The following is a 13,433-nucleotide window of genomic DNA, read 5'->3' as shown; positions in this document are numbered from 1 at the left end:
GATTGTCAGGGGAAAAATGTTTTGGCATTTCAGTCTTTCCTTACAGTTAGTGCCCCTAAAGCACTGTGGAATGCCCCAAGTTAGAGTGCCAGAGAGGGCTGCCGATGGTAGGCAAAAACTAAACGAGCTTATCTCTTTTCATTGCTCAATTTCGGAAAGCAAAAATGGTAAAAACTAAAGTGGACTATTTATAATCTTTTGGATTTAATCTCTGCTTTAGCTCACATTTTTTCTGCAGCAAATATATTGCCTCTGAAAAATAACAAGTGTTTGAATGAAACTGTGTTCCTAAAACATATGCTACTCTTATGGATAATACATTTTATTCCAATAAATACATTTAATTCCAATATTTTATTGTTTGCCCTTTAAAATCCATCTCTGAACCTGTGATCTGGAGAGCTCCATTCACGTATCTCTGAACAGTTTCTTTTACCAATTAATTTTAAAAAGCAATCCAATGGTATAGTTTTCTATATATATATATATTTCTTTTTTCTTTTTGGCTTTGCCCGTGGCATGTGGAATTTCCCAGGCCAGAATCAGACCCACGCCGCAGCAGTGACACCACCAGATCTTTAACCCACTGAGCCACCAGGGAACTCCTAAAAGAACTTTTAAAAGCAAAAGCCATCTGACTTTTTTCTGCTCCATGTAGCTGTGTTCACTTGAATTCAAATTCTCTGGAGCCCATTTCTTTATCCTCAAAATGAGAGATTTGATCCAGGTCACCTCCAAGGCCCTTTCCCACCCTAATGGGATATGTAACTCTATTATAAAAAGCTCTTTATAAATGGTACCCTATGGGACTCTGAAATAGTATGATGGCAATCGTGATGTTGCTGATTATTCTTTACATTTTGTAAAAAAAAAAAAAAAAAAAAGCCCCTGAAGGAATTTTTGGAAGATTGACATTAATCAAAGGAAAAACGACTCAGTTCCTATGGGATCCTGCTGTATAGCACTAGGAACTATGTCTGGTCACTTGTGATGGAGCATGATAATGTGAGAAAAAAGAATGTATACATGTATGTGTGACTGGGTCACTTTGCTGTGCAACAGAAAATTGACAGAACACTGTAAACCAGGTATAATGGAAAAAATAAAAATCATTACAAAAGCAAAAAGCAAAAACAAAAAACCAGAACCACCCCCACCAAAAGACTCAATTTGGAAGAAGTAATCAGATTTATTTTGAGTAGAAGCATCACGAAGCTGATAAGTGAAAATGTTCAGCTTCATTTTTAAGACAGTCAAAAAATGATACATGTTCTATACGTAGAAAAATGACTGTTCGAAAACTCATATTTATATACAGACAACAAAATTATAGGTGTTAGGTTTGCCAAGGGAAGAATGCACAAGGCCTAGCTGGTAAAGCAAAAGAGATTTATGAAGGCATCAGAGGGGCACGGGCTGAGCTCAAGATGGCACCAGCCCTGACTGTGAGCAGGTTCCAAGCTTATAAAGGATCCGTGGCAGGAATCTGTGCCGGGAGTTCATGGCGGGAACTTGTGGCAAGAACGACAAGAAGGAGGAGCGGAAGTTCAAGGGCGGAGTAGGTGGGGAGGGGTAGGTGGTCGAGTCCTGTGACAGAGGGCAGTGAATCCTTGTAGGCGGTTAATCTCTGCTCCACATTCCGGGGAAGGGTGTAGGTCTTGTGCAGGCTGTACCCAGGTCCAAAGCAGGTCTCCAAGGTCAAAAGGTACATTCGAGGGGTGGGGTCTGTCTCCATCCTCCTGGGAACCTATTAATAGGTACCAACATTCCCCTTCAAATGCATTACTTATTTCCTTTTCTATTTATTAGGTTGTGCCAGGAAAAGGAGCTTAAATGTCTAGAGTAGATTGATTGCTCTGAGTTCCAAAATGCTGGTTAAGATTTAATTATATTGATATGTGTGTTTAGGTTGTGGCTAAATAATACCTATGTTTAGATGACCCTGACATATAATATCACCTTTGAGGAGGTAGGTGGCAATTAGTGTGGCCTTGCTACATCTAGAATGGGGAAACGGAGGTGGCACAGAAAAGTTAAATGCTTTGCCCTCAGGTCATCTGATGAGGCAAGAAGAAGGACTCCCGACTGGTGCTGCCCCCACCATCCTGCTTGTATGGCTTCATTCTCAGTCACTGGTCAGAATGTGTTTATGTGGAAAACAAGCTGTCCCCAGTAGAGGTAGCACTGTCCTTTGTATTTTCTGGAATTGAGTAAGGTACCAGGTGGCTAAAACACTGAAATTCTTAAGTAGACTAGTAAACCCAACTCTTAACAGTTGCCTTACCTTTCTCATCATTTACTTCTGTTCATGTCTTTATAGATGTAATAATAATGTGCTGATGATAACAAGCCCACCACTGCTTTAGAGAATTTATTTGGCTACCTAGCATCTTAGAACACATACCTGGCCTAAGGCCAGCTTCAGCTCAGAAAAGCACCAGGCGTGGGCATACTGATTCTGTGCCCAGCACTCCACTTCAACACAACGCCTCCTTACTGTCAAGGGAAAACTTTCTCATTCTTTCTCTTTCTTTTCAAAAATGTTGTCATCAGGGATTAAGCTTATACACGTAATTGCTTTTGAAACTTTTTATTTTTTTCAATCTTGCACTTTCTTCTAAGGGCTATTCATCCATTTGCGTTGATTCTCCCTAATTCCTGCTTTTAGGAAGGGGATTTCAAGGACGAGCGCTCTTCGGTCCCTCAGCCCTCCTTTAATGTGGTGGGCTCAGAAGGAAACACACACACACACACACAACCAAGAGGCCTCTAAAACAAGCAAGGACTCCCCCCACCACCCCCGCCCCGCCCCAACCCAGGGGGCACCTTACCTGGTTTTTTGTACCCTACAGCGTTTTGACCTAAGGGCGGTTCCTCGTGGTTTCCGAAAAGTTTCACAAAATGATCAAACACCCAATCAAATGTGACCTGGATTGTCAGCTCTCAGGGTAAATTCTCTGAGTGGTTTGTAAAGAAAGGATCACAACAAATGAAATACTTCTACAGGGCTCTTTCTCTTGTAAAATAAATCCGTCATGGATCTTGTCCTTGCAAAAACACACACACAGGGCCCCAAGTGTGTTGGTTAAATGGCTACAACCATAACACTGACTTTTGAAAAGGGCCCTTCCCTAGGTCCTTACTGTCAAGGACCCGTTGAAGCCCAAAGCTTCTTACCCCTCTTTAGGGGAACTCCCCTATTTAGCCGACACCCCTAGCAATCACGGCCTTTGGGGCGCCCGGAAACTAAAAAAGTCCCCACTCATAATAAACACGATACAAACAATGGCTCGTGCCCAAGCTTTCACCCTTGTTTTTCCAGGTCTTGGCTGAGAGAGGCAGAGTTGTAATTCCCGAGGTCGCTTGACTCCAGGAGGGGCGAGGTGTGCAGTTGTAACCACACTGACTACTTGGGAACTCTTTCAAGAGCAGCTTAAAGATTAACTTTCTCGAGTTTCTGTGACCAAAACTGTCTGAGTGAATAGCGTGATTGGAAACTTGTGCAGGCGGGAGAAGCGCGGCCGCTCTTTCAACAGGCGATTTGTTCTCCTGTCTATGGCTCATTTCCATGCAAAGAGCCTGACATCAGAGCACCTTTTGTTGCTAAACGCTTTCTTTAGCTTCGCGGGGAGAGAGTCATGTGGAGCTGGAAGGACTCATTTTGAAGAGAGGGGGCCCGGGGAGTTCCCCCCAAGTTCCAGAGCCACCGCGGTCGCCCGGCGGGGCCCTGCCCAGACTTGCTGGAAGTGATGAGTCGCGTGCCTACTTAGTCGGTCCCGATTACAGGAAGAGACGCCTTTGCAGCGGGTCGCATTGCTCCTGGGCTGCCAGGATTCCCCGCCGAAAAACTCAGTGGTGCGAACCTTGCCTCCTGCTACCCGGTGGCCGAGCCCAGCCGGGCCGGCAAAGTTTCGGGACTTGTCAGTCGCGCTGCCCGCCGCCACCTCGAGCCGAAGTGCGGGCGCCTTCCGGGGGCGCCCGCGGGGCCGGAGGCCGCGGGGGATGCGGCGCGGGGGCGCGGCTCGGTGACGCGGCGGGCGGAGACCGGCGCCGGGGGCCGGGCGCGCGCTGCTGCGGGGCCGGGGCGCCCCGGGGACCCGGCCATGGAGGAGGACGCGGGAGCCGCCGGCCCGGCGCCGGAGCCGGAGCCCGAGCCCGCGCCGGAGTGTGAAGCGGGCGCTGGCATGTCCGAGGCGTTCTCCCGGCTCTGGACCGACGTGATGGGCATCCTGGTGAGTTACCTGCGGCCGCCGAGGCGCGCGGAAGGCGGGTCGCGGGCCCCGGGACGGGCCGGCTCCCGGCCACCCCGCGCTCCCTTGGCGCTCGCCGACCCGGCAAGCCCAGTCGGCCGAGTCTTCCTTCTCCGGCTCTAGTTCTTAGGGGGTTAAATACGCACGGTTTAGGATTTCAAACCCTAATTAAAAAATAAGCCGCCTCGGATCACATCAAAGTTTTTTGTTTTTTGTTTTAAACAATCGGGTATGATATTCAACAGTTTAATCTGGGACACCTGCTGAGAAGTTGGTGTGGAGAAAGAGTCCTTCAAAGACTGGGTGTAAATAAACCGTATTTGGCTGATGTGCTTTCACAGTTGGATTTGGGAAGAAGCTGATGTTACTGATGTTTATCTCTTCTCCATTTGTTGTCTGACCGGGAGAGGAAACCAATTACCTCCTACTCAGAACCTCAAAAAGTTTACTTACTCTGTTTGCAGTTTTTAAGACTTGTAGATTTACTGGATATTTGTTGTTATGTGTTGGGGACTAAAAACAGTAAGACTTATTTTGCTAAATCTGTATTGTCATGTATTTTGAAATGTCCAGTAACTGAAACAGCCCATAGATTTGGCAGAATTTCTGAAAAAATAGTCTTTAGGTGTGGAGGATGAAGCTTTAGCTTGCTTGTTCAGGGTTCAGTGCCTTGAAGAATTAGTAGTTTTGCTCGGTGGAACTGTAGGTGGGTAGGTAGACTAGAATCAGGTGGGTGGGGGTTAGTACAGCCAGACATCTTAATCCACTCCTCGAGTCAACCTCAGTTTAAATGTGGAATTTAAACTGAAATTTAAATTTGGAATTGGCAGTTGTGTTGATCATTGGAAGAGGCTGTAGATTTCCTTGAAGGTCTTTTATTTTTTTAATGTTAGGAAGTGTCGTTTGTAGAAAGAAGCTCTTCCTTGGGAATGATGAAACCTTTCTCAGCACAGTAATTAAGCTCTAGGACTTTGGAGCGCATTAGTCTGGGTTCACATCCCAGCCCTTTTGTTGATTGACTGCCTGACCTCGGCCAAGGTAGCCAACCCTATTGATCTATTTCATCACCTGAAAAGTGAAGCAAAGGTTTGCTTTCTTAGGTTTCTCTCTGAGATTTAGCTAAGTTGAAGTAGAGCTTGTGCTCAGCATACCAGTATGCAGTTGGACTTCATAAATGATAGCTCTCATTTTTTTTTTTTCTTGCAAATAGTCCTGCATCTCATCTTTCCAGATGTCCTAAAGCCCCAGTTATTCCATTTTCAGGTGTCCATTGGTATTTATGATTATTCCTCTATAGAGAGCCAGGAAAGGTTGGTCGAAGATTTCTATCTGCTCTTCTCATTCTCCACTATTTTAAAAATGTGCATTTAAAAATTTCTTTAACTTGTGCTTTTTGCGTGGGCCTTCAGTGAAATTCCAGAAAACCCAATGAACATGTAAAAGTTGCCGTGATAGATCATTTTTTGAAGTTTATCAGGCAGCAGGCATAGCTTGCTATTTCTTGCTTAGGTCTCACTCTAAATTTTCAGTCACTAAGAAAATTGATTTGATAGCATCACATTGTAAGGTGTGGGCTGAGGAGGGAAGGGTTAGAGGGGCTTGCTTAAATGGAAAGTGTGGGCTCAGGGTTGTTTTTGGGGGGGTGGCATGGGATATTTATTTTCTGAGAATTTGCTTTCCCTTCCCTGGCAGATTCCAGCGCTGTTGGGTCAGTTGTAGCAGAGTGTTCTTTGGCTGAGTTAAAAGATGGGGTGGGGCTCCAGAATCCCAAACCTGTTATCTAAAGGCAGATGCAGGAGAAAAGAAAATAGGTACTTCTTACAGAGCTAATAGTTCAGTGTGAGGCAGAAAGAACGGAAAGACTGTCCCAGACAGGTATTATTCACTCGTGTTTTCCCATCTTTTATAATGTCTTATTTTCCTTTGAGTCTTGGGCATCAAGACTGTTCCTTCGTAAAATGCACTTGAAGAAGACATAGGTTACCTGTGTGTTCATGCCTTTACGAAGTCACCAGGAGCAAAGGATCTTTATTCTGTTTTTTTTCCTCTCCCATCGAAGTGTTTATATTAAGAAACTGTTTTAGGATGAATGTAAGACACAAAACTAGCAGTTGACTGTCTCTGTTCTTACAGAGATAAAAGACACCATTTCCTTCATGTTATGTTTAAAATAGGGGATTATCTATCAGCCTAGACAGTGAAGTAACTTGATCGGTGGCACAGGTACTTTGTGAGTGGCTATGTCAGATTGCACCCCAGTTCTCTGACCCCCACCATTCTGGAGCCTGGTGCCGTGGCGTTCCGTAACTGTCCCCGATCAACTTGAGAGAATGTAATTAACCACATCCAGTATTTTAGGAAAATCCTACTTGGAAGATTCTTTTTTCAATATTCAGGAGGGGAATGGCGATAGTAGGATAACTATACTTTTTTAAGTGAGTGAGCACAGCTCCGAGGTGCAGAACAGTGAGAGCCACTTGTCCCCTGTGGATTTTGTTGGTTCTAACCCCAGGAAAGGGTGTTACCCAGAGGCTTTGACGTCAGTAAATACGGGATGGTTGTTGGGGCTTATCCACTCCAAATGCTGTAGTTCGTTAGGACACATTTTGCATTTAAATTAATTCAGTCCTGCTTAGTTCAGCACCAACTTGTTGCTTTTAGATAATTGTTAAGAAAACGCTTATTTAGATATGTAATAGTATAATTTATGGCTTGCAAAATGTTTGAGCATGCTTGGAGGAATACATGCTAATAAGTGACTATGTAAACAGATCTAGAATTAAGAGAAAAAACACTGTTGATGGTGTGGGCCTGGAGGGCATGGCCAGTGTTTTATGCATGTTTCTACCTCCATGGCTTGGGGCTAAGGATGCGGTTTTACTGAATGAAAAAGACGAAAAATAGGTACTCAAATGCGTGAGCCACTTCAAAATACAGCTCTGTAAAGACTCCTGCACTGGCTTTAATGGGGTATATTTATTAAGACTTGAATAAATTCTACTGATGCTGACGCTACCGCTTGGACAGTTTCATCATGCAAGCTCCAATCCTGGCGCTTCCACCGAAAAACGTAATGGCAAATTGCGAAATGTTTGTAAACCCTGAGCCATTAAACCACGGCCTTCTTGTGAATGTGCTATTCTGTTCTCTAACCTGGCAGCCTGTGGCCAGCCTGGGTTTTCAAAGCCCATCACCTTTCCTGGGGACATGCTTAGACTTCCGTGGAGAACAAGTTAGAATCCTTTGGGCTTGTACTCTTTTATCTTTACTCCATGGTTGCAGACAAAACATTCTTTTTTTTGGGGGGGGGGTTAAGAGTAGAAATTGCTGAGGTTATCAGATGTGGTGGATCCTATTTTTCAGCCCGGAGTATCCATTTGGTAAGTGGTGATGGTTCATAAATTTTTCTTCTAGAATTTGAGGGTGTCTTAAAGCAGAGTCCCGCCATTAAAAGTCCTTGTTCACTGGCTAGGGAGGGGAAGGGAGTTAGTAAGTGACTATTGTTTGCAGGATCCTGCAAGATGCACCTCCCCCAAACCTTACATTTCCCTGCTAAGATCCTACAATTTACACCCATTTCCTAGCAAAGCTTGGAAACTATCCATTGTGTAGACAAACTCTGCACAAAGGACCTAACCCTACTCTAATTCCTGTGCAAGCTACCGAAAAGAAGGTAGTAGGTTTATCTAAGTTTATCTTCAGGGTAAGTCATCTGTTAGGTTTACTGTGTCTTGCTCTTTGCTGAAGTCCCCGTCCTTCCAAGACCCTCCTTGGCTTTGCAGGTTTAGGCCAAGTGTGGGGGAGGGGAGAAGTCGGTGGGATTCCTAGGGAGCTTTTAACATGCACACTCCTTTGTAAGGACCGCTGGGTGATTTACATATTCCTTGGGTGGAGTTTTCTGTTAAGCCCTTCAGCTAAAGACTTAATTTTAGGTCTTGGAAGCTGAGAGTCAGCCCCGCTTTCAGATATTCTGATTTCATCCTAATTTTACGTTCCTGAGAGTCCGCTGAAAGCCCTTGGCTTTTATAAGCGGGAGGCACTGACTAAAGAACCTTGGAAATCAGCTCCCTCATTTGAAGAGGAGGAATAGAGGGCCCTAAGGTCACCTAAGGACCAGAACGCACATCCCCTGATTTTCAGTTTGCCAAAGGCAAAGTTAAGTGTTTTAGTTCTGGCTGAGGTCGTTGCCCTTTTGCTGTCAAAACTTATGAAATAATTCATCACCCAAACATAAATGCATAAATATAGTATGAAAGACAATGTTACCTTGAGACGGGACAGTTAGGAAGAAATTCAAATAAGCAAATTGATTGAGCTCGGGAACAAGCAAGCACTGTAGCATTTCGTTTTCTGGTGGATTCCTTTGAAGAAACTAACATATCCCATGGAAATATGAATTTTTTGGAGTTCCTGTTGTGGTTTAGTGGCTTAAGGATCCACCATCTTTATGAGGATGCAGGTTTGATCCCTGGCCTCGCTCCGTGGGTTGTGGATCCCATGTGGCTGTGGCTGTGGTGCAGGCCGCAGCTGCAGCTACCCTTTGATGCCTGGCCCAGGAACTTTATATGCCACAGGTGGGGCTGTAAAAAGAAAGGAAAAAAAAAAAAAAAGAAATGTTAATAATTTCTCACACCAGGAAACACATATTTTTTCACAAATTGCTGAATTTTATTTTTTAAAGTTTATTTCATTGACATATAGTTGATTTACAGGGTTGTGTTCATTTCTACTGTACAGCAAAGTGATTTAGTTTTTACGCATATATATTCTTTTTCATATTCTTTTCCATTATACTGTATTATAGGATAATGAATATAGTTCCCTGTGCTATATAGTAGGACCTTGTTGTTTATCCATTCTGTATGTAATAGTTTGCATCTGCTAATCCCAATCGCCATCCATCCTTTCCACCCCCGCCCTCCCTCTTGGCAACCATAAGTCCGTTCTTTATGCCTGTGAGTCTATTTCTGTTAAGTGTATGTCATAATTTAGGTTCCACATACAAGGGATAGGGTATTTGTCATTCTTTTTCTGACTTAACTTCACTTAGCATGATAATCTCTAGTTGCATCCATATTGCTGCCAATGGCGTCATTTCATTCTTTTCTTACGGCTGAGTAGTATTCCATGGTATATGTGTACCACATCTTCTGTATCCATTCATCTGTCAATGGACATGTAGGTTGTTTCCAAGTCTTGGCTATTGTAAACAGTGCTGCTGTGAGCATAGGGGGTAAATGTATCTGTTTGAATTACAATCTGTTTGAATTACAATATGCCCAGGCATGGGATTGCTGGATCATAGTGGTGATTCTATTTCTAGTTTTTTGAGGAATCCATTTTCTATAATGGCTGCACCAATTTACATTCTCACCAACAGTTTAAGAGGATACCTTTTCTCCATACCCTCTCCAGCATTTGTTCTTTGTAGACTTTGACCTGTGTGAGGTGATAGTTTTGTTTTTGTCTTTTTTTTTTTTTTTTTTGTATTTTGTCTTTTGTTGTTGTTGTTGCTATTTCTTGGGCCGCTCCCGAGGCATATGGAGATTCCCAGGCTAGGGGTTGAATCGGAGCTGCAGCCACCAGCCTACGCCAGAGCCACAGCAATGCGGGATCCGAGCCGAGTCTGCAACCTACACCACAGCTCACGGCAACGCCGGATCGTTAACCCACTGAGCAAGGCCAGGGATTGAACCCGCAACCTCATGGTTCCTAGTCGGATTCGTTAACCACTGCGCCACGACGGGAACTCCTGTTTTTGTCTTTTTAGGGCAGTACCCATGGCATATGGAAGTTCCCAGGCTAGGGGTCAAATCAGAGCTGTGGTTGCTGGCCTACACCACAGCCACAGCAACATGGGATCAGAGCTGCAGCTGCGACTGAAACCTTCACCACAGTTCAGGGCAACACCGGATCCTTAACCCACTGAGCGAGGCCAGGGATCGAACCGGCATCCTCATGGTTACTAGTCGGGTTTGTTACCACTGAGCCGCAATGGGAACTCCCGTGAGGTGATCGTTTTGACTTGCACTCCTCTGATGATGATGAACATCTTCTCCTGTGCCTGTTGGCCATCTGTGTATGTCTTCTTTGGAGAAATGTCTATTTGGGTTTTCTGCCCATTTTTTTCATTGGATTGTTTGTTTGCTTGTTTCATTATTGAGTTGTATGAGCTGTTTGTATAAGCCCTTGTTGGTCGCATCCTTTGCAGATATTTTCTCCGAATCCATAGGTTGTCTTTTATTTTATTTATTTATTTTATTTTATTGCAAAAGCTTCTAAGTTTGATAGGTCTAATTTGTTTATTTTTGCTTTTTTTGTATTGCCTTGGGAGACTGACCTAAGAAAACATTGGTATGATTTACATCAGAGAGCATTTTGCCTATATTCTCTTCTAGGAGTTTTATGGTGTCATGTCTTATATTTAAGCCTTTAAGCCATTTAATGTATTCTTTTTAAGCTACTTTCTGCTTCAGACTTAACTGTCATAATCCCACTTTGATGTATGTATGATGTATTTACCCATGGTTTACACAATCCTTACCTTAGGGAAGAAACAAAATTGATCTCAAAATAATGCATTTAGATGGATCCGGGCTAAAGCTCTAAAAATTAACTGTGCCGTTTAATACCAGCGAGTATAGACTAAGACTATAGAAATAACCAAGCCTTCAGATTGATTTTGAAGTAAAATGTATTTTGATGATGACTTGGATTTGTCATTTTTCAGATGGTATGCTCATGTATTTATTCATTTAAATTGGTAATGAGACCCAAAATTGGTGAGTCTGTTCCTCCTTAGCTTTGCTTCTAGCCAGCTAGCCGTCCAGTGTCCCACCTCTTATTTCATAAAATGTTTCACTTGGTAGCATCGATTCTTTATGAATGGAGATGCTTCATAGAAATAACCTAGCTTGGGAGTTCCCGTTGTGGTGCTGTGGTTAACGAATCCGACAAGAAACCATGGGGTTGAGGGTTCAATCCTTGGCCTTGCTCAGTGGGTTAAGGATCCAGCGTTGCTGTGAGCTACGGTGTGGATCGCAGACGCAGCTCGGATCCCACATTGCTGTGGCTCTGGCGTAGGCCAGCGGCTACAGCTCTGATTCGACCCCTAGCCTGGGAACCTCCATGTGCCACAGGAGCGGCCCTAGAAAAGGCAAAAAGACAAGAAAAAAAAAAAAAAAAAGAAATAACCTAGCTTGTATTTTTTTCTTGCTTGTTAAGTTATGTAATAGAGACAGCTTCAGCATGGAGACTGGGGACCCAGGCACTGGGGGATCTTGGACACTCAAGCCAAAAATCTCATTATATTCTAATGAGATTGTTTTTCCTCTCTTTAATCAGTATTCTTTCTTTTCTGAGGGGATCGCCTGTTGCCTTTCACGTTTCTCAACTGATTGGTGAAAAGGTGAATTCATTTGCGTTGGTAATGAATGCTCTGTAGACTTTTGTTCCTTGTGACTATAGAGACACTTTGCAGCTCTCCGTGGTGTTTATAATGCAGATTTGATTCCTGGCTGATTTTGTTGCTTCATCCATTGTTTGTTTGTTTTACTGCAAGTAGTGAGAGAGGAAGGTCCAGTGTGTCTACACATCACCCCGTGCCTGGTTGTGGCTTCGTTTTCTGTTCTGGCATGCAAAACTAAAAGTGAATTAGAAGTGAAAGAAAAATAAATGCGTATAATTGTAATTTTAACTGAAAGTGTCACTGAAGGGCGGAACAACAACAAAATCTTAGTATGTGTCCTGAGCCGGAGTTACTTTAAAAATTTATCCTAGTTAATTTTGTGGACTTGAATACTTTTGCTTAAGACTTGCTATAAACCAACACTTTTTTCAAACTAGAGGTAAAAAAATGTTTCTCTGCTTTTTTGGGTGCTCTTAAAAATAGTGTTTCAACATTACGTTATTTATTATAAAGAAGAAAGGAATATTCTAGTTTAAGACTAAATCGCTATAGGCTTGCATCCATTTCATAGGATTTTAAAGGCTTCACTTATAAGATAAGACAAATCATTAACATTTTCACAAATTGTTTGGAAAGACCCAGGGTTAAAAAAAAATTTTTTTTTTTAACAAAACCGCAGTGAGATGGCCCCGTACACCTATAGCAATGGCCATAATCTGGAACGCTGACAACACTGAAGCAGATACGGAGCCACAAGAACTCTTGTTCTTTGCGGGGGAAATTGAAAAATGGTACAGCCACTTTGGAAGACTGTAGAAATTTCTTATAAGACTAAACAATATAGTCTTACCATCCAGTCCAGCAATTGCACTCTTTGGTATGTACCCAAAGAGAGTGAAATTTTATGTCCACACAAAAACCTGCATACAGCTATTTATAGCAGCTTTATTCATAATGGCCAAAACTCGGAAGCAACCAAGATGTCCTTCTCTAGGTGAATGGTGGTAGAATATTATTTAGTGCCAAAAAGAAATGAGCTATCAAGCCAACAAAAGATGTAGAAGAACCCCAAATGCATATTACTAAGCGAAAAAAGCCAGTCTGAAAAGGTTTTTTGTTCAGACTATATGATAGGTTGGAAAAGGCAAAACTGTGGAAATAGTGAAAAGATCAGTGATTGCCAGGGGTTTGCGGGTGGGTGGGGGAGCACTGGGATGAATAGGTAGAACACAGAGGATTTTTATAATGGTGAGGAGATACAGGCACAACACCAAGAGGCCACAGTAAAGCAAGGTCATGGAGGGGTGATTATGGTGTGGACAAGGTAGGTGCATCTGCTCCAATGAGTACGGTGGGTTTATTTCAATACCACCAAGCAGTCCTCAACTTCTCAGTGGGCACAGAACAGGTTTCCCACAAATTTAATTCAAGTCTGACGCTATCGAGTGTCAGATTCCACAGGCTAAGGGCTGCCCCTGTTTCAGATCCCAGTCGCACGTCCTGGATTGTTGCTTGACTTTTGACCAACGGCCTGTATAAATCAGAGGTTCCCGCAAGGCCCACTTAGGTTCCATTAATTTGCTAGAGCAGCTCACAGAACTGAGGAAACCAACTTACTTACTAGATTAACCCATGTATTTACTAGATCTCCAGTTTGTTATAACGGGATCTAACTCAGGAACAAACTTTCCTAGGGCAAGGTCTGTGGGAAGGCGCAAGGAGCTTCCGTGGTCTCTGGGGCACCACTCTCCCTGAATCTCCACGTGTTCACCAAT

General features: G+C 43.4%; 1 protein-coding gene and 1 long non-coding RNA gene across 5 annotated transcripts in view; one reads left to right on the top strand and one right to left on the bottom strand.

Annotated features, from left to right (window-relative positions):
- Positions 1-13,433, top strand: part of SASH1 (SAM and SH3 domain containing 1) — a 356,754-nt gene that overhangs the window by 147,357 nt on the left and 195,964 nt on the right. For 2 of the 4 annotated variants that reach the window (XM_021072069.1, XM_021072066.1), the window contains exon 1: positions 4,047-4,232. The exons of the other annotated variants lie outside the window; for them this stretch is intronic. In XM_021072069.1, coding sequence (XP_020927728.1) covers positions 4,104-4,232 — 129 coding nt within the window. In that variant the 5' untranslated portion in view covers positions 4,047-4,103. Of the gene's footprint in view, positions 1-4,046; positions 4,233-13,433 lie in introns of those variants that run through there. 4 annotated transcript variants of the gene reach the window in all.
- On the bottom strand, positions 865-3,191 carry LOC106508822. The gene is made up of 2 exons (XR_001305890.2): positions 2,832-3,191; positions 865-1,747 (listed from the first exon to the last, which is right to left on the bottom strand). It is a non-coding gene; the product is annotated as an uncharacterized LOC106508822 (long non-coding RNA).

This window comes from Sus scrofa, chromosome 1 (genome assembly GCF_000003025.6).
Source record: "Sus scrofa isolate TJ Tabasco breed Duroc chromosome 1, Sscrofa11.1, whole genome shotgun sequence".
Classification (NCBI taxonomy): domain Eukaryota; kingdom Metazoa; phylum Chordata; class Mammalia; order Artiodactyla; family Suidae; genus Sus; species Sus scrofa.
Note: the sequence above shows the minus strand (reverse complement) of the source record. Positions and strands in the feature narration are given on the sequence as shown.